Below are 24,216 nucleotides of genomic sequence, written 5' to 3'. Positions count from 1 at the left end.
TGAAATAAGCTGTCTGTGTGTGTGTGTGTGTGTGTGTGAGACTTCTTCCTGATGGATTTATTTAAAAATTCTGCAATTTGTCTAAAATAAAACAAACATATGTTAACTTACACTCTGTTCATGTTGTTTAACCAAACTTTGTTTTCTGAAAATACATGTATTTCCTATTAACCCACGTCCAAATAACAATAGAATACAACATTTTTTAGGGAAGTCATAAACCAACCAAAGGGCTACCCTCTGTAATACTGGTCTCTTCATTTCTACACTACCTCTGGAGCGAAGCTATGTTGTCATTTAGTTGTTCAAATGCTCAGTACTAGTATCTACTGTAGCAGTATTGTCTATGTAGCTATTATGAGTTATCACCATATGATATCAAGGGGAATGGCTATACTCATAAATCCTGGGTGTTCTGACACTGTTTTTGCTTTTATATCAACAAATAACACAAATTGATTGTCTTGAGACTGTCATGCATAAGACCTTTTTTCTGTACTGGACTTGGTCTTGACTCGGACTCGAACCTCTTTGGACTCGGTCTTGCCTCGCATTCGAACCTCTTTGGACTCGGTCTTGACTTTGACTCGAACCTCTTTGGACTCGGTCTTGACTTGGACTTGACTAGTCCTGGTCTCGGACTTGTCTTGGACTCAACAAAGGTGGTCTTGTCTACAGCCCTAGTTTTAGGTACTGGGTCACTTGTACTTCTTATATGGTTTTTCTTTTCATCCATCATAAATTGTAAAAACCGGATGCTCGTATATGAATTATTTCTCTGAAAAGCATGTTTCCTACATCCTCTTTGCAGCTGAGAATCCATACTGTCGTTACCTTTGTCAAATGAATGCAGTGTAGCTTATCTTTAACCTGAAATAATCACTAGCACATTACTGTATTTAAAGAACTGCTAATGAACTCCTCACAATGATGTTGACAGCGGCTGCAGCAACATGAATGAATCTCAGTCATACTCTAGACTGTATCGAGCTTGTGACTGATGGCCTCCACAATCAATAACATGTATGGATTGTCCATGTTTCAATTTGTAGATAATCTGGATCCAACAGCTTTTCCATTTCCCCCCATATGGCCAACACATAATTGAAAACACTTAAAGGAGTGTAATTTTGGTCGGGGTGTTCCTGATCTTGGATCAGCCAGTCGTCTGCACAGCTGCAGCAGGCGGTCTAATAGCATTCACTTAGCGTTTCAAGAAGAGAAGTATGGGGAGGAGTAACGGCGATGCGCTGCTACAGTGCCATTCTCCATCATTGAATTGGAGGCTGATAGGTTCACATGCTCACCTCATGGAACGTATTTGACAATGAGCGCCGCGGCGGAGGCAGGGGGTAAAAGGGGGAGAGAACATTCTGCATTCAAGCGCTAATTAGAAAAATTAGATCTATGAAAGGCGGCAAGTGATCTAGGCCTTCAACCTACGTCTGTGTACCGCTGTAGAGGCACAAAGAGGAGGCAACAATAAGCACTGAGGAGGAGGGATGGGGGGGATAAATAATTTAATCCATTATCTACTCTGCAAAGCTCATCAGCACGGCTACACAATGGCCACGATTGAATTGCTGATTGCATTTTCTCTACTACCCTCCAGGAGAAAATGTCCATGCTCCACTATGTGCTCTCAGCCTGCCAGCACAACCAAGAGCGAGAGAAAGACAGAGAGAGGGGGGGGGGGAGAGACAGACAGAGAGAGAGACAGAGCAGTGTCTCCCTCCAAGGTCAAACTACAATACAGCAATCTAATTAAGAGTATCAGAGAGTTTCCTGTACAGGGTCAACCTCCCTGTTGTGCTCACAGGCTCATATTGTCCATTATGTATTACATCATGTACTCCTACGTGTAAATGATGGATGCGATGCTGTGATCCGTAATATTTTTAATTGATAGGAGTGTATCCATAAAAAGAGTTGTAGCAGTTTGACCAGCAGGATGTATGCATGCATTACTGCTCAGGTCTGTTGTCAGTCCACCTACTTTGTTCCAAACTGAAATATTGCAACACATATTTTATGGATTGCTAAAAAGTTTCGCGCAGACATTCATGGTCCAAGAGGTAAACTGTTCTCACTCCTAACTCCTCAAATACTGACGCTTGGTCGGTGGCTCTTAGCGTCAGATATCAGGCACCTTATAGCGTTGGTATGGGACGCACCGGCCGCTGACTTCGATGCAACCAACCCTAACTCCTAACCATTGCCTAATCCTAGTGCCCCTTTCAGTCAGCGCTACATGGAAGACGACAAAGCTCTGAGTGCACCAACCGTCACACACTCTCTCGTGTAGCCTATGCACTAACCACTGAGCTGTTCCTTAAGGTCTCGTAACACCACGATAGCATGCTAAGATGCTGAACCATCTAAAAATTGATTTCACACTAGAAACGAACCAGACCATGGTTCCGCTTGATCCGGACCGAGACCTCTTTTGGTTGGACCAGATTCGGGATGTTTGGCTTTCACAATTGTAATTTTGGATCAGCTCAAACTGTAAAGTCCGAAGGTCCGGTCCAAACGAGGTAGGTGTGAAAGCCCCCTGAGTTGAAAGCCCTCTGTGTCTTACTTAAGACGTTAAAGAAGACGTTTTCTGTCAGTAACCAACACCAAAGACATCTGACCAAGCGTCTGCATCTGGAGTTTCAATTCACATCGTTTATGTGTTTGAAACTGTGACTGTTTCACAACGTGCGCTTGTTGCTGATGTTGAAACAAACGTAATCTATATGTAATTATATTTTCTTCGAAATGTAACCGGCAATCCAGTTTAGTTGTATGTGAACGTAATTTTGTCCGAGACATGGTTGACCTTTCAGGCAGGCCTAACCACTTTTTTATCGGGCGGTGGACGGAGTATTTGTTCATCCAGATGGTTTGTAATTGTTGAGGACTCGAGAAATTCTTTTAGAACAGGCCTTCTGGGGGTTTCGAACTTATTTTTGAGAAATGGATGTTCTGTGACTCAAACGTAGCGAGCTGCTAGCGTGGCTGTAGACACTAATGCTTTTCACATCATTAAATGTCAATATGTAACAGTATAGTAGAGAAGGGAACCCATTTATAGATGAATATGGCAATGTTTTATGATGGCGATTGCTTCCATCCCCCCCCACAAACACACACTGCAAACTCTTATCTGCATCAGTCTCCACTGAAAATAGGAATATCAGGAACATTAAAGTTTTCTTGGCCCAGTGCCTCTGACATGCTGGCTTAATTTTACCTTCTCTTTTCAGTGTGGCACATTTACATAGAACACAGCGAAAAGTAGAACACATAATGGTCCCCTTTGGCTAAGCGCTTAAAGGCCCTGTCCTTAGTCCCAGTGAGGGGCGGTCAAGCTGCCTCTGCTCTGCTCTGTTTGTTTTATGGAGCAGTAGTGAAACCACTTCGAGGTCAGCTAGCTTCAAAAAATGTGCTGGGTCTCCTATGGTCGACTGAAAAAAGGATCCAAAACCGATCCAGAGGGCCTTTTTTTTTTTTTTTTTTGAAATTCAGCCAACTTTCATTGACAAAAAGAGGTCATTACTCTGTGCACAGCTTCAGCAATAACAGGATCATATGCTCTGGATGGGTTGTAATGGAGACATTTTCTTTATGTAAGGGCTGCTGGACCGGCTGATCAATCAGACTTGCAAAGGTGGTTGTGCAGGAAGAGGCAGATTATTAGGACCAAAATGTCCCCTTTCACAACATGCAGTAATGGGTCCTCCATTTGCACACCCTGGATTAATTTGAGTGCTGTCATTATGCAAGTAAAGCACAAATTGTCCAAGACCCAAGTGAAACTATTTATAGCGTTCACAAGGCCTAGAGAGCCAAGTGTGCCTAATGGTGTAATTTGTATTGTTAATGGTAATGCACTATAAGTTTGTTCCATTTGGCTTTGCAAAGGTGCTTTAATGGGGGCTTGGTGAACCGTTTCAGTCAGCCTGAGATCTAATGCTGCTCCGCAGAGGCTTTTTTAAAAGGACCATGGCTCCCTCTGGTGGCTCGGAGCAGAACAGCGAGAGGGAAACTGATGCCAAAAGTGTACACTTCAAACACGAGTGGGAGTCAAGGTTAGCGTAGAAGCATGTTATTTACTTTTTAATTATTTTTAGCTGAAACAAAAGAAAAAAGCCTTTTGTTGAATAGATCAAATCAAATACAGCCAACAACTGTCAAACAACAACAACAACAGCACAGGATAGACTTTGGAAATATCGTGTTCCTAATTAACCTTCAAAGCTCATCAGACACAATCAATATAGAGTGTAGCCCTTTTTTCTAATTGAGATGAAGTAATTATCAGACTGTATTCATCTCGTTAATGAAACAATGTTCCAATATGCCTGCAGCTAAACTGTTAATTGAGTTCTATTTTCTGAGACGGGCGGCCTCTCCTTGTGTCCATGGCCACAAAGCGTCAAATATGGGTTGGGGCCTTTGTGCTTGTCTCTGTGTAGACACAAGAACAGGCTGTGGACTGGTGGAGCGTGCTAGTGTTTCTCCCTATAGACACTCTCCCTCACTGCTGTCTATTCTGCCATCAGAGAAGAAGGCAAGAGTTGGTAATACAGCTGACTTCAGCAGATCATCCCATCCCAGTCTGTTATTTCACGCTTTCAGCGGTTAAGTACTCCCTGTTGAGTAAGATATAGCAAGGCAATTACTTTGTAATTATGGAGCCAAAAAAACGAGAAATGGAGTCAAAGAGTTACTGGGCTTGTGTGAATCACTGCAAGGGACCAGAAAATTGTCCACATATGGGAGTAGTCATTGCCCCTGTGTACAGTATGAAATAAAACCTCATATCCTGACAAAATCCACTTTTAAAAACCAGTGGGAAAAAAGGCTCAACATATTTAAGAATATTCAGTGGCTATATTCACTAAGGCCTAAGACTCCTGATCTGAAAGTGTGTCCTTTTCTCAGATAGTCTGGATATCTATAACTACTCACAAATATGAACATAAGTCCACATTTGCTAGTTTTATCTCTATTCTTGTAATTTATTTTATATGTATTTCAAGGACTTTGTTGTTTATGTAGCCAACCTAATGCTTGTTTTTTTTTAATTCAGTGCTAACCAACCAAAGTGTACAGTGAAAAATTAAAGGGGCGCTCTACCAATTTTTTACATCAATGCAAATGTATTAGTCACGGTGAGTACACTTTCTATAAACAGATATCTGCAAATGAATGCAAAATCTGTATGCAACGGGACAAAGTTTTGGTAACAGAAGCATTCTGGATTTCCGTTGTTGTCCGAGTAGAATTGGCTAATCACATTTGAGCGGGCTTTGGTTGCATGCAGGTAAACACTGTGTGGCGAGAAATAGAGGCACATTGCATTGGCTGAAGTGCAGTCTTGGAACCCATCGGCTATGGTCTGACGATTATTCACCTTTTAAAAAATTGTAGCTGCATTCCACTGAGAGAAATGATTGGCAGACGGATAGCCGCCGGGTGTTGTACGACACAGCAGGGCTGCACGATATGAGGAAAATATCTGATATGTGATAATGTTGTTGAATAACGAGATAGCAAAATTACTTGAGATAAGTTGACATTAAAGTGTACTCTGCTTTCAGTATACTGCTAAGATACAACAAACTTCTATTTATTTATTCTGTTTATTTATATTTTTAATTGAAAAAACTCTTACTAAAAACTGAAATGAACACAAAAGGTGCTGATTAAAAATAGAGTAGTAGTAATAGTTACATTTTAAAGTGCAGCTTTCTACTGATACTCCTAACTAAGTTGCTCAACTTGAAATCGCAATGACCAAAAAAAAAAAACAATGACCAAAAAAGAAAAAAGAAAAAAAAAGATTTGTTGAGCATCTTGTAAAAATGGGCTTGGAGGCTACATAGCCTATTTTCAGTCTCATCTCATGAAATGGCGTATGTTGGCCAATTGGTATGCCAATATTGGCGTTTTATTAAGATGCATGCTCGCTTTTTAGCGTGTTTACCAACGCCGTTTGGCCTCCATTGACTTACATTACCTTGCAATGGCATGTGAATTGTTTGAAAGGGCAAAAATCCACATATGGAGGTTGGCGGGGGTGGTGGATGGGTAAAGCACAGGACTTTTACCCAGCGGACCGGTGTCACGTTTCCTAAAGTCAACCGTTGTTTTTTATTTTATTTTTTTACTAAGCCAACCCAGTTTTCTTCGTTTCCTTAGCCCAACCACGTGTTACGTTTCCTAACCTCAACCGTCGCTTTCTTCTCGCGACAAGTGGTAAAAACACCCCAAGTGGAATGTATGTCTCCGTCTGCTGTATACAGCTCAGACATACATGCGTGTAGCTTAATATGCATATAGAAAGTTGGCGTGTATATTTATGTGAAGTCATGATGTCATGTTGCTATTTTTTAACAGAAACTCTGCATAACAAAAAATATATTTTGTTTAGTCAATTGAGAGAAAATTAATCGGCCCCTATTTTGATAAAACCTTTTTTTTTTAAATGGCACTCCTTACTTCTAGCTTCTTATATGTGAGGATTATTTTTGCTTTTCATTTTATATCATTGTAAACTTATTATCTATGGGCTTAAGACTGTTGGTCTTTGGGAACATGTGACGGGCATTTTTGAACCCCTTTCAGATATTTTATAGTAAAAAAAAATGGGATGAAATGAGAAAATAATCAGGAAATAATCAACAATGAAAATCTAGCCAAATGAGTATGACAGACTTGAGCAATTACCCAAATTACAAAGTTGCATTATGGGACATGTATGATCCAGGTTGTAGTTTGACCTATTTTAAGGACTAAAAGTCAGAAAGTTTTGCCCAGACAAGACGGAAATAACAATCTCCCATCTAACAATCCATCTTAGAGTCTAAAAGTGTTGGATTAAACAGAATCAATGAATACACATATTCATAGTCCTCAGAGGATGTATCCTAATGGCTTTGGTAACTCAGACTTTTCCTCTAGTGCCACAATAAGGTTGAGCTGTGGTTTTGAGTGAAATGTTTTAACAACTGTTAGACAGAGTGTTAGGACTTTCCTACACACATTCAAGCCCCCCCCCCCCCCCAGGATAAATTCTAACTACGTTGGTGATCCCTTAACTTTTCCTCTAGCACAATCAGGTCGTCAACTTTTCAACACTTGTCCAGTCCTGTTATGACTAAATATTTCTTCATATATCCATATATATATTTTTTTTAAACAATCTACAGTTAATGTACTCAACTGTTTACAGCTTTATTTTATTTGCCCATTTATTTTATGTTTTGGTTTTAATTTTTCTTGCCTCCTTTTCCTCACTTATAATGGCTTACAATTGAACTCAGTTCCTATTTTGATGAATTTCCTATTTTGTCTCTATATTTTCCATTTTTCTATATAAGAGTGATAGCCATCTGTGCTGGTTTTGTCAAAACTGTTCAGAGTTTGGACTTGGAATAATACAATTTATGGTGAACAAACTTACATGCCATGCACGTCAATTTACAGGCAGGATACGTCTGATTCTAATCTCTAAAAGATTATATCGAGATGCATTCATGTGAAATATAGGAAGTGGGAATTTTAAAGCTTGATCATCTTCATTTACAGTCTATTTGCGTGATCCATACTCGGGACTAAAGCCACCTACACATCCAGGCAGTAAAACCACTCTGTGCTGGTCGTTTCATTGATTTCCTTTGGGGAGAACGCCTATGCACTGCATCATTCCTGGTGTTGCGCACCGCTCAGATTTGCCACTTTGCGCTGTGCTCAAAGTTTAAATTATTTCAACTTTGACTACAGTAGTTGCTGCTGACCTTTTGAAAGCACGACCAATGAGATAACAGGTGTTGTTACCTAGCAACAGGAAATACCTTCCTTGCCACCGTTAATGAAAACCTACACTTTGCTTTGCTCTGTGCCCTACCTAGAAAGCGTAGTGAAAATCGCTTGTCATGCGTAGGCGCCTTCAGAGTCGCCGCTACAGTTTTATAAGGAAGTGCCTTTAAATCCCAGTGATAACTAATGCAGGGCCCAACGTTCCATTCCTGATCAGTGTCATCAGGAATAACATGACACAAGCATACACATTTAACATGATCAACACAATAGAAGGGATAAGAGTAAAAGGAGCCAAGACATTCGCAGTTCTGTATTTAGGTTTATGTTCTTAATAGGATGTTAAACTGACAAGAAACAGAAACTGCAGTTCATAGGAATACACAAAGAAAAAAAACATGATCGGGAGATCACTGTAAAACATTTGCAAAAGAAATATCCTTAACATTTTTTAGACGAACCAATTAATCGGGAAAATAAATTGACAGACGAATCAGCAATGGAAATAATTTTCTGTAAAACCCTGTCATCTAAGTTTTTATTTTTCATGAAACTCTTCTCCTGGTCAGGCTGTGGTCCCTTTACATGCTAAAAACAGCAGCTATCAGATATATCAACAATGGACATCACTACTTCTGTGATAAAATACTGATACGATATGTCTAGAAATTGAGAACATCTCAGAGGGATTGAAAAGACTCCTTGTCACGCACCAAATGATGCAAAGGTCGACTCTATGGTCTTTTGCTACTATTTGGTAGAAAACATGTTACCTGCATGTCAATACAGTATGTACAAACACAGCTGATTTTTTTTGTTGTTTTGTAACGGTTTTAACTAGTGGTGTAACAACGTAGTAACGTAGTTGTTACGTGGGCATTAACCCTCACGGTTTGGAATGCATGTGCAGCGGGGTTGCAAAGTTTAACCGTGAACAGAGTGGAAAATACACTTTCACTGTCGCAGTGACTTACAAGCAATGCAATTGTCTGTTTACGTGTACGGCGCGTGTCCAATCTGGTGCTAATATGGCCGTGCTAATTCGGTGCCACTTGAATGTCTGCGCCTATCTCTGTTGCTCTGAAACAGACGTTGGAAGAAACAATGTTACTCCCCGATGTGAGCCGAGTGCAGATTTGAGTCGCGCATGCTCAGATTAAAACGGTTTACGGCATAATGTGACATACTGAAATTTCTGAAATCCATAAAATAATAAACTTTTCTCATTACAAACAGTAACAGAAGATTCAAATTATATCAAAAATGTTTGTCAATGTTTGTATGTCAAAACATCATTCAAGTGACTTTTGTTGTTTGAATGCTAGCTTGTAGCTAAGCTAGCAGTAATTTCAAAAACGTTGTAGTTTTTTGTTCTATGGTTGTTTGATTGATAACGTTAGCTCAAAACGCTATTCAACAAATTTTGTTGTGTTTGATGCTAACTTGCAGCCAGTAGTAAACAAACTTGGTTAAGTAGGTCCATTTTTACTGTATTGACATTACAGAAGTCTCTCATTAGCATTCTTGTATTCTACTGCCCAACTCACAGCTTCACTCAACTTACATCGGGGAGTGACGCTAATTAAAACTTACGATACACTTGGCGGCAGGTAACGTTAGCATATTGTTAGCCTACTGTTAGCTAGTAACAGTCATCAACACGGTTCAAATGCTGACAGCTAAACAGTTTGAAGTCAGAAATTCGTCACTGCTGTCATTGGAAAAACACGTGACTAAATGCTGCGTGTTCTTGAAACTGGTAAACCTTGGGGTGCATTTAAAGTTATGGTTAAATACCCTTTTCTCATCTGTTCTTTAAGTTAAACAGCAATTTCCTGGTGCATGAAATAATTATTGTTAAAACTAGTTATTCAATATTTTACAGACGTTTTTTTTTGTGCTGATCTGAAAATTGATCAGAACCCTTACTCAAAAACGTGATCTAATACTTACTGTGAGTTTTATGATCTGTTGCACCCCTATTTTCAACTTGTAAACAAGATTTTGTGCACCTAAAATGTAGAATGTGCACAAAATAATACAACAGGGAGCCAAACAGCTTTGGTGCGCTTATATCCTTTTTGAATCAGTCAGATAAACACATTTTTAAAATGGTTTAAAACTTGAGGCTTGCTGCTTTTATGTTGACGATCCACCCAAAACCCAAACTTCATTAATCAAAGGCTTTTTGTGTTTGGGTTTTCAGATGTTCCACATAAAAAAATGAGTCCCATCTGTCGTAGAAATTCCACTGTGCACTCTGAAAGGGATTTCCTGTACTGTAACAGGCTTCACCAGCATCTCTTGATGAACTTCCTCCCAGTGTAAACGACTTCTAACAGAGTCCTGGAAAGCCCCCGTCCCCCTCGGCTCTCTTTTCTACCTACACGTTTAGTTCATTTTGGGGTAGATCTTTTCATAGAAGAAGCTCTGAGCCAGGACATAAAGCTCCCCATCTTTTTCCCTGACAGCATGAGCACGCACAAATTGAAACTGTTCGAGTGCAAACTCATAAAACTCATTTTCGATTTTCCAGATGTCGGACTGCTGCAGCTTGGCTATCATCTCTTTGGTGGGGGGCTTCTTTTCAGTGGTCTTTCGCAGATGGGACTTCTTTCCTGGAGGAACATGAGACATTTGAATGAGTCTGTCAGTCTAGACAACACAAGGTTACTGCAGGTTGCTGAGTCAAAAAATAAGCTTAGGAAAATCAAAGCTTCCCTTGATGATGATTTCACTGGCAACAGAGCTCACTAGCAGACAGCACAAACAGGACAACAAAAATGTTGGAGCAGCAGTGACTGTAGCATATTTCCATCCACACCTTCATAAGAAAATTAATGAATGTTGTTTGCCAATTAAATTTTATTAGTTCATTTGACCTGGAGATATCCTTGCTAATATTTGACAAATACCGTTCTTTTTATAATCCAAAACTACTAATAATTGCTCATCATTTTACTCAGAAATCAGGTCTACTTTAACGTAAATGACTATTGACCATATATGCAAAAAAACTGAAGGTGTAACAGAAATAAAGGGTTGTGAGTTATACTTGTCTATGCTTTATAAACAAGCAAACCAGACCATGAAGGACAACAAGGGCATGGTCAATGGGAAGACAACACAAGGGTGAAAATCTGGTGGGCTGAGTGTGTTGTGCTGCTACCTGTTCTGTAGAGCTCTGTGGCTCCCCTGAAGAAGCGCGGCAGGGCTGCCTCCAGCATCATGATGAAGTCCTCCAGCTCCTCCGTCACTCCCACCAGCAGGTACTCGTTCACCAGGTTGGCTTTGGCCTGCTCCAGGGCCCATCTGCTGCCTGCATTCCTGCACACAAACGTAGCATCAATAAATATGAATGAGTATGGTACGGTTAGGTTGTGTATGAATCCACCTTTGATAGTTTAACAGGGGAATAGGGTCTGTGTGCCACATGGTTCTAAAGGGTCGTACTTGTAGTCTTAATTAATACCTGGGTGTTCATGGGATGCTAATTTTTGGCTATGGCTGTATTATTTTAGGAATATAAATCAATACAGTATTCCAGAGAAATCTTGCAACTGCAAGTTAAATTTTCTGTGTGGTCTACATTAGGGCATCACGATATAAGGACAATGTGACATAACGTTGACTTTCCTTCCTCCACAGCGCTGCGGAGGAGGGTCTGGCTAGTCCACACAGCATTCCAGGATGGGAGAGAAACACGCTGGTTTATTGGCATTTCTTTGAACTAATCACAATTGTCATGGGCCTGTCTGAATTTACCTTGCAGAGTTATGAGGAGTAGTTAACCTTAGTCCTTATAAATCCACCTGAGGTTAGAATTACAACAAAAAAAAAAGTGGAAGGTAACAGACATCGGGCCCAAAAGGACATCCGGCGGAAATTTGAGTGGGTTGTCACAAACTTTTGCCAGGATATTTCCTGGCTGGCAACCTAGCAAAAATAAAAACAAAAGAGAAATCATAGTCACAAAATAAAAAAACACTCACGCAGCCCACTCACCAGCACTCTGAATGGTGGCCGCAGAAGAAGGGGATCTGCAGCCAGAGCTTCTCAGGAGCACAGTCAGACCCCCCCGATGACACACACTCATCAAAGGTCTGAAAGACAACAGAAACACTCACTATCATTAATTTCTGTGCAGGCCAACAATAAGCATTGGACAAAAGAGTTAATTTGATCATGACTAATGAGCGGGCGCTAAATCCAGACCTTTTTGTCTCCTTGTTTCCTTCGCCGAAGCCCGGGTCTGTAGTCGTCTCCAAAGCGCAGGAAGTAGTAGTAAGACACTAGGCGCTCTATGGGGTCCCTCACCACATTTATGTACATGGGCCTACCCTTTGCCCCATATCTGGACAAAAAGAAAGGGGATGACATATTTTAATTGCATCAGACACTTGAGGACTAGTCCAACAGACTTCAGACCATGACCACCTAATTAACAGTAGGGCTGCACGATATAAGGAAAATATGCCTTAACGTTAGGGCTTCACAATCAATCGAATTTTTAATCGCGATCACAATTTTAATTTTCCACAAATTTGCATGATCAAGCTTTTTTTTTTTTTTTTTATGCGTCATTTCATAGAATGCTGAGTTTTTTTGCAAAGCCAATCTACCGCTCCTTAAAATTATCTGCTCATGAGCCAGTCAAAGTAGTTTCCTGCAACCCGTGCAGCTTTGTTTCAAGATGTAGACAGTCACAGAGACAGAGTAACGGGAGGAAAACTCAACAGATAGCGCATACCTGTATTTGTACCAGTGTTTCTGCTGGTAACGCTATCGCGGCGACCATGGCAAAGACCACAGAAGAAGATATTGAATGCAACTAACTTCAGTTGGTAGAGTAATAGCGTGTGAGACGGAGCTGCTGGACCTGGACCTGGGCCAGAGATGTGACCGGTTGTCAGAATATCATAGTTCATAAAAATGCAGCGCAGTGATGATACAGACGTTTTAAACCAAAGACGTGTGTATCCGTCATTCGACCCGTGCTGGACCCGTTAATAATGATCAGCCGTCTCTCTGTGAGTAGCGTCCATCACACTCCCTCTCGCAGTTATAAATAGCCTATGTGACAATAAAATTAGTAATCGTGAGAATACTCGTGATCAAAATAATCGTGATTATCATTTTGGCCATAATCGTGCAGCCCTACTTACCGTTGTTGAGTATTGTAATAATGAATGATTTTATTCAGGGTTCCCACCCAGTGGAAGGGTAAACCTGAATATTATTTTAAGTTGCCCCACCACCAGACCTATTTTTGAATGTATCTGAAGATGTTTTGTTTATCTTCAGTCACAGTGGGGCAGCTGGGTGGTAATCTTAGACATAGTCATATTTTCCTATTTCCAGTGTTTTTCCACTGACTTTTCACGGCCTGCGGAATGTGTTTTACAGCTTTTTTAATCCTCAATTTCCTTCCATGATTCTGTTAACCCGGAAACTATTGGACTCTACATTAATGCTCTGTCACTGGCTCCAACACCAGCCCTCATCAAAAAAAGACACTTGCCACCGAGCTCAACAAGTTTTCTGGGTGTTAAATGATGAATGATATGAATGATTTGTGATAAATGAACAAATAATAAAGTGCATTCAGTTCTTTCTGCTGCATTCAGTATTCTGCTAAAATACAAAAGAAGGCTTGTTGAATAAAAAAAAGTAGTTTCATCATTCTTTTATTGAACAAATTGAACTGAAAAAAGGCATCATTGGCCAAAAAGAATGGTATTTACATTTTAAAGTCTTGTTTTCTTCTGATCCTCTTTCTAACTACCTCTAAAATCCCTGTCTTTTGTGATACATCTGTTTGCGATGTTAATGTGTATATTGTGCAAGTTGGTATTGCTATGATGATAAAGAAAAATAAATTTTGTGCGGCCCTTATTAACAGTGTTTACTGCACTATAGAAACAGCTTTCCCCGTCAGTGGAAGGGTGGCATCTGGGAGGACTGAGACTATGAGTTAACAGTATCTCTCTCTCTAATTACCTGTGATCACTGAAATGATTGTGTCAGGGCAGATAAGGACAACAATGCTATTAATCAACGCTAAAGCACACGATAGCAATCAATACATGACCTCCCTTTTATCTGTTCTGCTAACTGTTTGTAAATTAATGGCATTACAGAAAAAGGAAGGACTTTACTTTGAGAAGTCCAGATAAGCTACATGGCCGTGGTAGAAGCCGGGCTTCATCTCTCTCCATGAGCTGACATTCCTGACAAAGCGCACCTGTAGCCAAAGATAATGGAAACTAATTATGGAGCAGCAGCAGGGAAACTCCAGCAAATGGAAAGACAGCAACAACACACACATGAAAAACACCAGGACAGAGAAGTGAAAATGGCTGGCTTTGCTGAGGACATTTGTTTTTCTGCTTAAAAGACACACACTTGGCTGTTGTGTTGTGTTTAGCATAGTATCTCAAAAGGTAGCCAATCAGCTGACTGAATGGGTCATAGACTTCCTGTGTCAACAGCAGGGGCGTAGTTGGTTTTCAGAAGTGCACATTAATTAGATGTGCTTCAACCACACTTTAATTAGGTAAAGGGCAAATACCTTGTATCAAATGTTTGCTAGTTCACACGTAAAAAATACATCTATTACATCTCCTACTTCAAATTAGTTCTTCCTTTTGATTTAACAGACGATTGTAGTTATGTGTCCTACTTTCCAACATTTTACCCAAATGATTCAGTCAGTAAACAGTACTTTATGAAGTAAAGGTTTTGATTATGGTTGACATAGTTCTGCTGTAGCAAAAGTAAAGCCAGTGAAACTGATCAAAAAGTGTCAAGTTTAGTGGTGTCCCACTCACTGTTTTTGGAGGAAAATATTAGCCTTACGTAAAAAATAACTTTAAATATAAGTAAAAAGATAGATTAAATTAATCCCCAAAACACAGACATAAGGAGGAACAAAATAATTTTGTTGGGCTCAGAGTAGTGCTGTAGTCTTACTCTCAAACTGCTTACAACCATGTCCATTCCAAAGCAAGAGAGGACTGTATGCAGCCTGAAAAGGTCAAGGAAAGTACTTACTGCATTACTCACTGCTGCTGGTAGCCTAAACCTAAGGGCTAAGGGGAATGGGTGAATACACCTTAAAACCAAGCAAAGTCCTGAGCTTACTTGAAACCGTACCCCTTGGTGTCCCATTTCATAGCGGTATGTTTTCACCCCTAGCCTTTGCCCGTCGGTTTCAAGGGACGAGGGCTAGGGCTAAGATGAGGAGCCACATACTGATGCAAAGTCTGGCACGCGGGACTCCAGTTATTGGTCAAATTTTCCGAAAAGTTTAGGTGATTGGTCAAAATTGCTTTCATCAAAGTTTCACCAAATTCACGCGATTGGTTGAACTTGTGTGAATTGTGGCGGTCACGACATCACGAAATCCTAAAAAGGGACTAAGTGATTTCTAACAAACTGCGTGTAAATTGTTATTTCCCCACTGGGGATTAAAAAAAAAAAAAAAGTATAAAATAAAAACAATATTTGCCTCAGAGAATAAGATGCCAGACCCAATCAGGCGGCGAAACATTGGCATCAGTGTTCTCCATTTGAGGCTGTTGAGACTAAAACACAACCCCAGAGATTCCAAACAAAAACGGTATTTTCACATTTTTTTCTGGTTTAGGTGCTCTGAAAAGCCAGAGCAGTGTGAATGTGAGGTGTAAACGTAGCAAAAGATATTCTTTTTTTAAACCAAAACGTAGCAATGTAAATGCAGCCCTACTGTGTTGTGCTGCTTCCTGTTCTATAGAGCTCTGTGGCTCCGCTGAAGAAGCGCGGCAGAGTGTTTTAAACTAAAACATAGAGGTAATGTAGCCAGAGCAACGACATCTTCCCCAGAGCTGTAGCCTCCACTCCGCCCCTCTTTCCCTGCACAAAAACTTACATATTGTAGCTGCCAAGGACTACTGTCACAAAAGCACTATAACACTTTAAAAACTCTGCCAGGGCTCACATGGGGCTTTTTTATGTGTGTTTGTATCTCGTTTTGATTTATGCATCGACTGCTGCTGCACTGATTGCCACCAATGTAATTGGGTTGCATCCATACAACGAACCATGACGTATCCTGAATCTTGGCTCCTGATCTTACCTGATCCTGTAGAGACATGACAGGATTGTTTTTGGTTGTGTTGATGTGTAGGACATGGAAGCGATTCTTCCCACACAGGTCGTAGGCGACGTTAGTGAAGGATGTGCTGGCCGTCTTCGGCACTCTGTTGTAGATTATGACCATGTCATCTTTTTCTGCCAGTGGTGACAAATCCCGGCCAGCGTCCTCACTGTGACGCTGCTCTACTTCAGCCACCTCGTGTCTGGCAATTGTACGTTCTGTACAGGCGCAAAATAGATTCAAAAGTAACAATATTTACCATCAATGATCGAATTTGAAATAATGTTCATTGTTTGGTGGATTGTGGCAAGTACCCCTAAACTGAATCAATATAATCTTTAATTTCTATGATTATGGACTGGCTGGCACCCTCTGCTGCCTGGATTTTAATGAGCTAAAAAGTGAGTTGATGCTTAATGTTATTCACATTTGGCAGCATACACAGCAGGTGTGAGGCCATCAACACAACAATAAAGACAAAGGTACATCTGTTACATAAATAAAGAAGTACTTTTAAAACAAAGCATGTCTTAATTAAGGAAAACATCAAAGTCCTTCAGATACAATAACATCAAGCAAGTAGGTTGATGATAATATTGACAGGAGGCATAATTAAAAGTGTTTTCTCACACTTCTTGTCTCCACTGCAATGTTAATCAAAGCCAATTACCGGAGTGACCTTGCGAGAGTCTCTCGGCTCAGCTGTGTGTCGCTCAATGTAATGCAGGCATCACGCTGCCGAAGCAGCCCTTCAGTGTCTGACACCAAGAGGAGAGAGATGGCAAGATGTCTGCAGGGTTTTTCCTGGTTCAGAATGTGACTTTTTCACACTTGTGAAGCAGGGTGGGGGAACAAATTTCTTCATTTAAGGGAAATCACAAAACTGTGGAGCCAGGTGATAATGCTGGCCAATATATCAATTTTATATCGACATTGACATATGAGGCTAGATATCATCTTACATTTTGGATGTCATAATAATTCAATTTTATTTATAGTATTAAATCATAACAACAGTTATCTTGAGACACTTTGCAGATAGAGAAGGTCTAGATCACACTATAAATTATAAAGTCCCAACAATTCTAGTTATTTCCCCAAGAGCAAGCATAGTGGCGAGGAAAAACTCCCTTTAGAGAGAAACCTGAGACAGACCCAGGCTCTTGGTAGGCGGTGTCTGACGGTGCCGGTTGGGGGTGTGATGCACAGTGGCAATAACAGTCACAATAAAGATAATGGACCAGTGACGGCAAATGGTAGTCGTGGTAGTTCATGGCATAGCAGGGTGTTACAGGTGTAGTGTGGCATAGCAGACACCGCCTACCAGGTTTCTTCCTAAAAGGGAGTTTTTCCTCACCACTGTCGCACTAAATCCTTGCTCTTGGGGGAATTACTAGAATTGTTGGGTCCTTGTAAATCATAGAGTGGTCTAGACCTACTCTATCTATAAAGTGTCTTGAGATAACTTTGTCATGATTTGATACTATAAATAAAATTTAAATGAAATTGAATTGATTTTCACCACAATTGCTATCTCAAATAATGTTGGTTGTTTGTAAAACATAGATGAAGAGAAGAATTTTACTGAACAAACTAAATTAGGAGAAAAAGGTATAACCAATAAGTAGTTAGTCTATATCCTTGATGTTTTATCCGGGATTGCGCCGGTGTTGCAGGAAGTATTTTCAGTGTCTGTCCGCTTGCTTTGTGTTTGAATTTTAAATTCAGTGGATTTATGAGGACTATTTTTGACTGCTCCCCACATCTCTGCAGGCTAAATTGAGACAGCTAGCTAGACTATCTGTCCCATTTGAGTTTGCTCTCATGCAACTATTTTGCAGAGGCTCTTTGCGGAGCTTAGCACCGCCCATGACGATTCTGATTGGTTTAAAGAAATGCCAATTAACCAGAGCATGCTTTCCTCCGATTGCCGAAAAAAAGCTTAACAGTCACCACAGCGGGTTCCGGAAGTACAAATACAATGCAATTTCTCCATCGACAATTGGGCTATGAGCCATAAAATCGTAACTGGCAATGGTAGACTTAAAACCAGCTACCACATGAATAAGTGATTGCATATGCTCACGTAGATGCCAAAGTTTAAGAGATGATGATGATTTTCAGTACATTCAAAGTCTGAACACAAGTGTGCAATGATAGCATGGAGTGATTATCAAAGAGCTTTTAAAACTGACGCAACACTAACAGATCTCCTTGACAAAGAACACATTGAACAAGTACAAAGAAATCAGGCATCCATTAAAACAGTTGGGGAAGTGTACTTACAGATACACAAAGAGGACATGATGAATCTGAAGAGTCCAATAACAAAGGAAACTTAAGGACATTTTTTACACAGTTGCTAACCACGACCAACTTGTTAAGAGAAGATTAACTTCAATTCACAATGCAAAGTACACTAACAAGATCATCCAGAATGAGGTTTTGGGTTGTTTGGCAGAAATGGTTCGGTGTGAAATCGTAGAAGTGAGGTTTTTAGCTTCATGGCTGATAAAACAAAGGACATTTCTAAAAAAGAACAGATGTCTTTCACACTGAGGTACTTTTACAATGAGACCTTTAATGAGCATTTTCACCATTTTGAATCTGCAGAGAGGTTAAATTAGGGCTGCACGATTATGGACAAAATGATAATCACGATTATTTTGATCAAAATTTTGATCACAATTATTCTCACGATTAATTGTTGACTTTAACCAAAAACAAATTTTATCGTCACATAGGCTATTTATAACTGCGAGAGGGAGTGTGATGGACGCTACTCACAGAGAGAAGGCTGAATCATTATGAACGGGTCCAGCACGGGTCGAACGACGGATACACACATCGTGTGTATGAAACGCCTGTATCGTCACTGCGCTGCATTTTTATGAACTATGATATTCTGGCTATGGGTCACATCTCTGGCCCAGGTCCAGGTCCTGCAGCTCCGTCTCACACGCTCTTACTCTACCAACTGAAGTTAGTTGCATTCAATAACTTCTTCTATGTTCTTTGCCGTAGCGGCCGTGATAGCAAAGTTACCTGTGGAAACACTGGTACAAATACAGGTTTGCCCCTCATACTTAACAAAATACAGCTGTGTTAATAAAAAATTAAAACTGTAGACAAAGGTCAGAAGTGTGGGCCGGCGCTGTGTGGCGGGGTGCAGAGATTAAGACAAGAGGAGATATTCAACACAGGCACAGCTTTACAGACGAAATGGGTCATGTAACGCAAAATTAAACCATATCCAAATAAACAGCATTGTAGCGGATGCGACGACATTAGCACAGGTGCGTCCTCGAGGAGCTAACAGCTAACAGACGCTACTAGCATCGACTAGCACTGGTCACTGCTGGGACAATATGTTGCGTTTACTGGTAAACTGGTAAATCTTGAGACCAACGTATAACCGACTGCTATCTGTTGAGTTTTCCTCCCGTTACTCTGTCCTCTGTGACTGTTTCCATCTAGAGACTAAGCTGCACAGGGTGCAGGGAACAACTCTGACTGACTCATGATCAGACAACGGTTTACGGAGCGGTGGATGGGCTATGCAAAAAACCCGGAGCGTTCTATGAAATGACGCTTTAAAAAAAAAAAAATTGCTCAATCACTTAAATTTGATCGTGGGAAGTCAAAATCGTGATCATGATTAAAATTTGATTAATTGTGCAGCCCTAGGTTAAATGCAGCAGAGCTTACTGGTAGCGCACTTACTGGAACGATATGGCCTGGTCTACAAAAATAACCTCCTGGGCCAAGCGTATGATGGCGCTGCCATTATGAGCGATAAGCATTCAGGGGTTCAAGCAAGGATCAAAGAACAGCTTAAATTTGCCTTCTACATCTATTGTACAGCACATTGTCTGAATTTAGTGTTAGTTGATGTATTCAAAAGTGTCCCAAAAACAGAAGTTTTTTTTCTTTGTTACAGAGTCTTTATATTTTTACTTCTTCCTCATATGTGCACCCATAGCTGTCTCTCCAAAGAGAAATGTATGGCAGAACAAGAGAGCTACCTGCCCTTAAACGACTACTGCAAGAGATTGCTCTTCTTGCTTAAATTGACCTAGAATTTGTTCTAGGTCAAAGGCCAAAGGTAAATTGAAAGGCGTTACCCCTGAAACACATTGGCTTAACGATATGATAATAATATGGTGTTTGTATAAAAATTTGATTAATAATAATAATAATAATAATAATAATAATAATAATAAAGTGTTAGTATAGATATTAGATCTCCAAATAGATTGTTTAAAATTGTTGAGTTACATAACAGCGCTCATCTACGCTGTAAACGTAGCATAGACTGTCATGGATTGTCTCTGCATTAGCAACCGCTCCTATCATTGCACACTTGTCATTCAGACTTTGCATGTCCAGCTTTGGCGTGATGATCTAACTAACACTAACACTATAACTGAAATATGTATGATCCTATGATTAGGGATCACTTACTTCCCTTTCATTCTAAAAAAAACTTAAATTAAAAACTGAAAAATGTGTATAAAAAGATATACAGTATATAGTGTATGCTAGTGTTTATCAGCGTTCATGCTGTCATTCTTTCCCAATGTATGGTGGTGAACTGTGTTGTCCCAAATGGACTCGCCCGGTTGTAAAACCCTTTTTGTACACCTGCACATCAACTGATGTTGAAGTAGTGAATTTTTATTTCTTTTCTGATTTGGTTTATTTTACCCAAATGGATACAGTGGAAGCGTTTTGTTAATAAATCACTAATAAAGTTTTCTTTCTCAAAACAAAAAAATTTGGAATTAACAGTCCACAGTAGTAGGGCTTCCATAAATAGTAAATGGCACATTGTTGTACCCTGGAGCTTTGTTCACATTGAATAGAAACCTGTATGGTTTTACTATTTTTCATTTAAATTTTTTTCAGTTTTTATGGTCCTACCTCTCTTGCACCTGCAGTCTTGTACAAAATAAATGTAATACTAAATACAATATGATTTTAAAGTAAAATAAAGTTTATAATCTTGTTTTTTTAATATCATGTGTTGCCATTTTTCATGGGCCCCCTTGGTTAAAAACTGGCCCCTCCTTGGCCCAGAAAAATGCGTATTTTTATTTCTTTGTTTGTTTGCTAAAACGTCAAGAATTTACTTAATGTGTTGCATGAAAATGTTTCATACAATTCATTCATATACTGCAATCATTCACATTAAATTAAGCTAACTCCATTCTTTTGCCACGAAACATTTTCGTTTGGGATAATATTCAAAGACTTAACTAAATGGCACGTTCCATAAACACAGTATTAGCCTAAAATAACATTACCTTTGTTTTGGTCTTACCGAGTTTGGCTCTTGACTCTTCCAGTTTCTGGATTTGGTTCTCAATAAAGAGCATGGCCACTCCAAATGTCAAAACAGCCAAAAGCTGGAACTTTGCCGGCATCATGATCCTTAAAAACCCCATCAGACCACCACATGAATGCCGTGGACACAAGTCACCTAAACTTACTGTAAACAGTGGAATGTCTCAGATCAGCTAATTATTACAGCAAGACGTTACGAAGTTACGCTGCTAACATTAGGTCAATGCAAACTAATTTACGTAGCTGTTAGCTACCTAGCTAGCTGTTTAACGCCATTAGTTGATACCCAACAGCCGTCATACAGAGTTAACTCAACGTTAGCTAAACATTAGCTAACGTTATCTCCTCCGTTTACTAGTATGAAGCCACCAAAGTCAAAGCTAATAAATTATCTTTAACTTAAAAAAATCACTCCCTCCGCATTGTGAATTCGGGCTTGCTTTCTTTTGACCCTGCCGACAACACGCATGGTCCTACTAGTCTCCATTTAATGCGACTTTTGCTGGTGAAAAAACAAACCGACTCCAAACTACAGTTAAGTGCAGCAGTGTACAGGACAGGGGCTTGTTGCGGTTAATATCATCATCACTGGAGGATAGCTTCTTGTTCTTCTTCTTTGTGTTTACTGGAAGTTCAAAAAACGTTGAAGGTGCTTACCGCCACCTACTGGACCTGGGTGTGTACCATTTTATTTCATCGGATCTGTCGCTAACTAATGAGCAGTGGTTTTAACCCTCCTGTTGTCCTCGGGTCAAATTTGACCTCTTCAAATAATGTCTATATCTGAAATATGTGTTTCTTTTCTTTTTAAATTCTATGTAAATGAGGGTTATAGAACATGAATTCCAAAAAATACTGTAAAACTAGTAGTATTAAGGTGGTGTTTTTGAAAATTAAAAAAGTCTGAAAAAGGGAGGAAAATGTCAATTATTTGTTCGTTTTTGACAGTGAGGCCAACACAACGGTTAAGCTCCAGTCCTCCGATGCCTCCTCATTAAATTTATCTCACATTTCCATCTCTATATATTTATTAAATTGGAGAACGTTCTCAAGTCTCCCAGTGCAGTGCATCACTGACACAGATTAGGTTTTGTAGGTAATTCAGTTTTAAAAGCACATTTCTGTTATAACTGTTCTTCTTGGAATTTCAGATGACAGTTTAAGTGCCCATTGCTTTGAATCATTTCTAAATCTTAATGTGGCGGTTGATGATTTAAAAGATTCAGGACAAAAACCCACATCATGTTCTTTTACTTTTGTACTTTTTTTTTACTTTACCTCTTATCTCTACTTTATTGTTTTTGATACAAAATTAAGCAGTACAACAATTAGAATCAGAATGGGGTTTACTGCAAAGAAGGTTTTGCATACAAGGAATTTGGTGTTTTGGTGCACAATAAATGGCTTTCAAGATTTCTTATCTTATCACTGTAGGGTCTGGATGGGAATGAAGCTCACAAAAGGAGCCTAATCCACTGATTCAGCATTGTTTTCATTAACACTTTCAGACTCACAACAACAACAAAAAGTTGGTGAGACTTTATCGTGTGCCAGGTAAAACTAGTCTAGTCATGGTTGCAGCCATGCCACTATCACTTAGATATAATTCTAAAGCATAGCACATTCATTCATTCATTCTATTTCTACTGTCTCTTGTAAATCCGCCATACAAGTTCTTTATATCAAATATAGAAACACAGGATTATTTAACTTAGCAATAATCAAATTGAAAGAGTCATTCATTTAAACTTAGGAATATGTATGTTTTGTTTTGTTTTGTTGGGTAATCAGTATTAGTAAAAGTAAGTATAGTTCAGAATTGTTTGGAGGATTTGGTTTTAAAACTGATCATCGGATCCAAATTTAAAATGTGCAAGTTTTGGTTTCCATAGCGGCAGTCGCTTGTTGTGTTGCAGCCATGGAGCACGGTGAGCAACGCTCTAGTGTGGCTTTATTTTGCTTTGAAAAAGACTGCAACCCACCATTGAATCTAAATAAAACATTCCTCTTATTTGTGAAATAATACTGTGACCCAATACTCCACTCCTCAAAGAACTAGAATTGAGGATTGATAAGAACCGGAATCAAAAGAAAGAATCAGAATTAGAATCAGAATCATAAAAATCCAAACAATGGCCGACTCTAGTTGTTTATTGTTAAACATGAAACCAATTAGTTTTGGGGAGATTTTGAAAGTGCCCAATTGCTACCTGGTTTCCCACTCCACCTAAGTAGACAACGCATAGACTCACAAAGGCTAAGGAGCGAAAATCAAACCCTTACATGTGAGGTCACACTGCAGAAAACCAAGGTGTCCTGGAGAGCTCAGAGGCAGGCTATTTACTGGTCTCTGCCCTATGCTGTACACTGGTCTATGTCCAACAGAGGCTAACCACTGAACAGAGGCTAATCACTTGCCTCTGTCTTATAGAAGTTATCCGCTTGTCTATGGCGTATTATTCAAAAGAAAAGAAAACCCCCCGCAGCCAAAATCCAATCCACAAAGCATTTCTTGCCAAACCTTTGAATGGAGGAGAATAATGGGTTGACTGCACTTTGCTTCTTTGCTTTCATCAAGTGGTCTTTGAATGAGGAGACGATACATTTGTCAACTGCAGGTTCCTCTAGATTCAATGAAACTAGCACGGCCTCTGCACATCCCCACCTCTTGCACATGTCCTTTAAAATGGCTTTGCTGAGGCATTTATACGTTTCTTTGGTGATTTCGAAGTCTTTGCCCTTGAGTTCAGCCCATATCTTTTTGAACAGGCGCTCAACAATGTTCTCTGAGTTTACAATTGTTCTGTTCACCTTGGCTTTGTCCAAGGTCCGCAAAACCAGCTTCTGCACAAGTAGCCTGAGAGACATTTTGTTTTTCTCTTCCTGGGCTGTTGTGTTCTGCACATGTTCAGCATCCGCCT

General features: G+C 39.8%; 1 protein-coding gene and 1 long non-coding RNA gene across 3 annotated transcripts; one reads left to right on the top strand and one right to left on the bottom strand.

The window, feature by feature from the left end:
* LOC117950287 lies at positions 1 to 23,427 on the top strand. The gene is made up of 5 exons (XR_004657861.1): positions 1 to 11; positions 2,230 to 2,240; positions 4,901 to 4,915; positions 22,670 to 22,676; positions 23,355 to 23,427. It is a non-coding gene; the product is annotated as an uncharacterized LOC117950287 (long non-coding RNA).
* On the bottom strand, positions 9,777 to 21,915 carry hs2st1b (heparan sulfate 2-O-sulfotransferase 1b). 2 transcript variants are annotated; one of them, XM_034881164.1, is made up of 8 exons: positions 21,829 to 21,907; positions 21,273 to 21,382; positions 15,929 to 16,167; positions 13,971 to 14,056; positions 12,028 to 12,166; positions 11,818 to 11,915; positions 10,982 to 11,139; positions 9,777 to 10,430 (listed from the first exon to the last, which is right to left on the bottom strand). In XM_034881164.1, exons 2-8 carry the CDS (start codon positions 21,376 to 21,378, stop codon positions 10,204 to 10,206), a joined length of 1,053 nt encoding a protein of 350 aa, XP_034737055.1. In that variant the 5' UTR covers positions 21,379 to 21,382; positions 21,829 to 21,907; the 3' UTR covers positions 9,777 to 10,203. The 2 variants fall into 2 exon arrangements, with proteins under 2 accessions (XP_034737055.1, XP_034737054.1); XM_034881163.1 differs by having other exon boundaries at positions 21,273 to 21,915.
* Positions 23,428 to 24,216: the final 789 nt, after the last annotated feature.

Source organism: Etheostoma cragini, chromosome 9 (genome assembly GCF_013103735.1).
Source record: "Etheostoma cragini isolate CJK2018 chromosome 9, CSU_Ecrag_1.0, whole genome shotgun sequence".
Classification (NCBI taxonomy): Eukaryota; Metazoa; Chordata; class Actinopteri; order Perciformes; family Percidae; genus Etheostoma; species Etheostoma cragini.
Note: the sequence above shows the minus strand (reverse complement) of the source record. Positions and strands in the feature narration are given on the sequence as shown.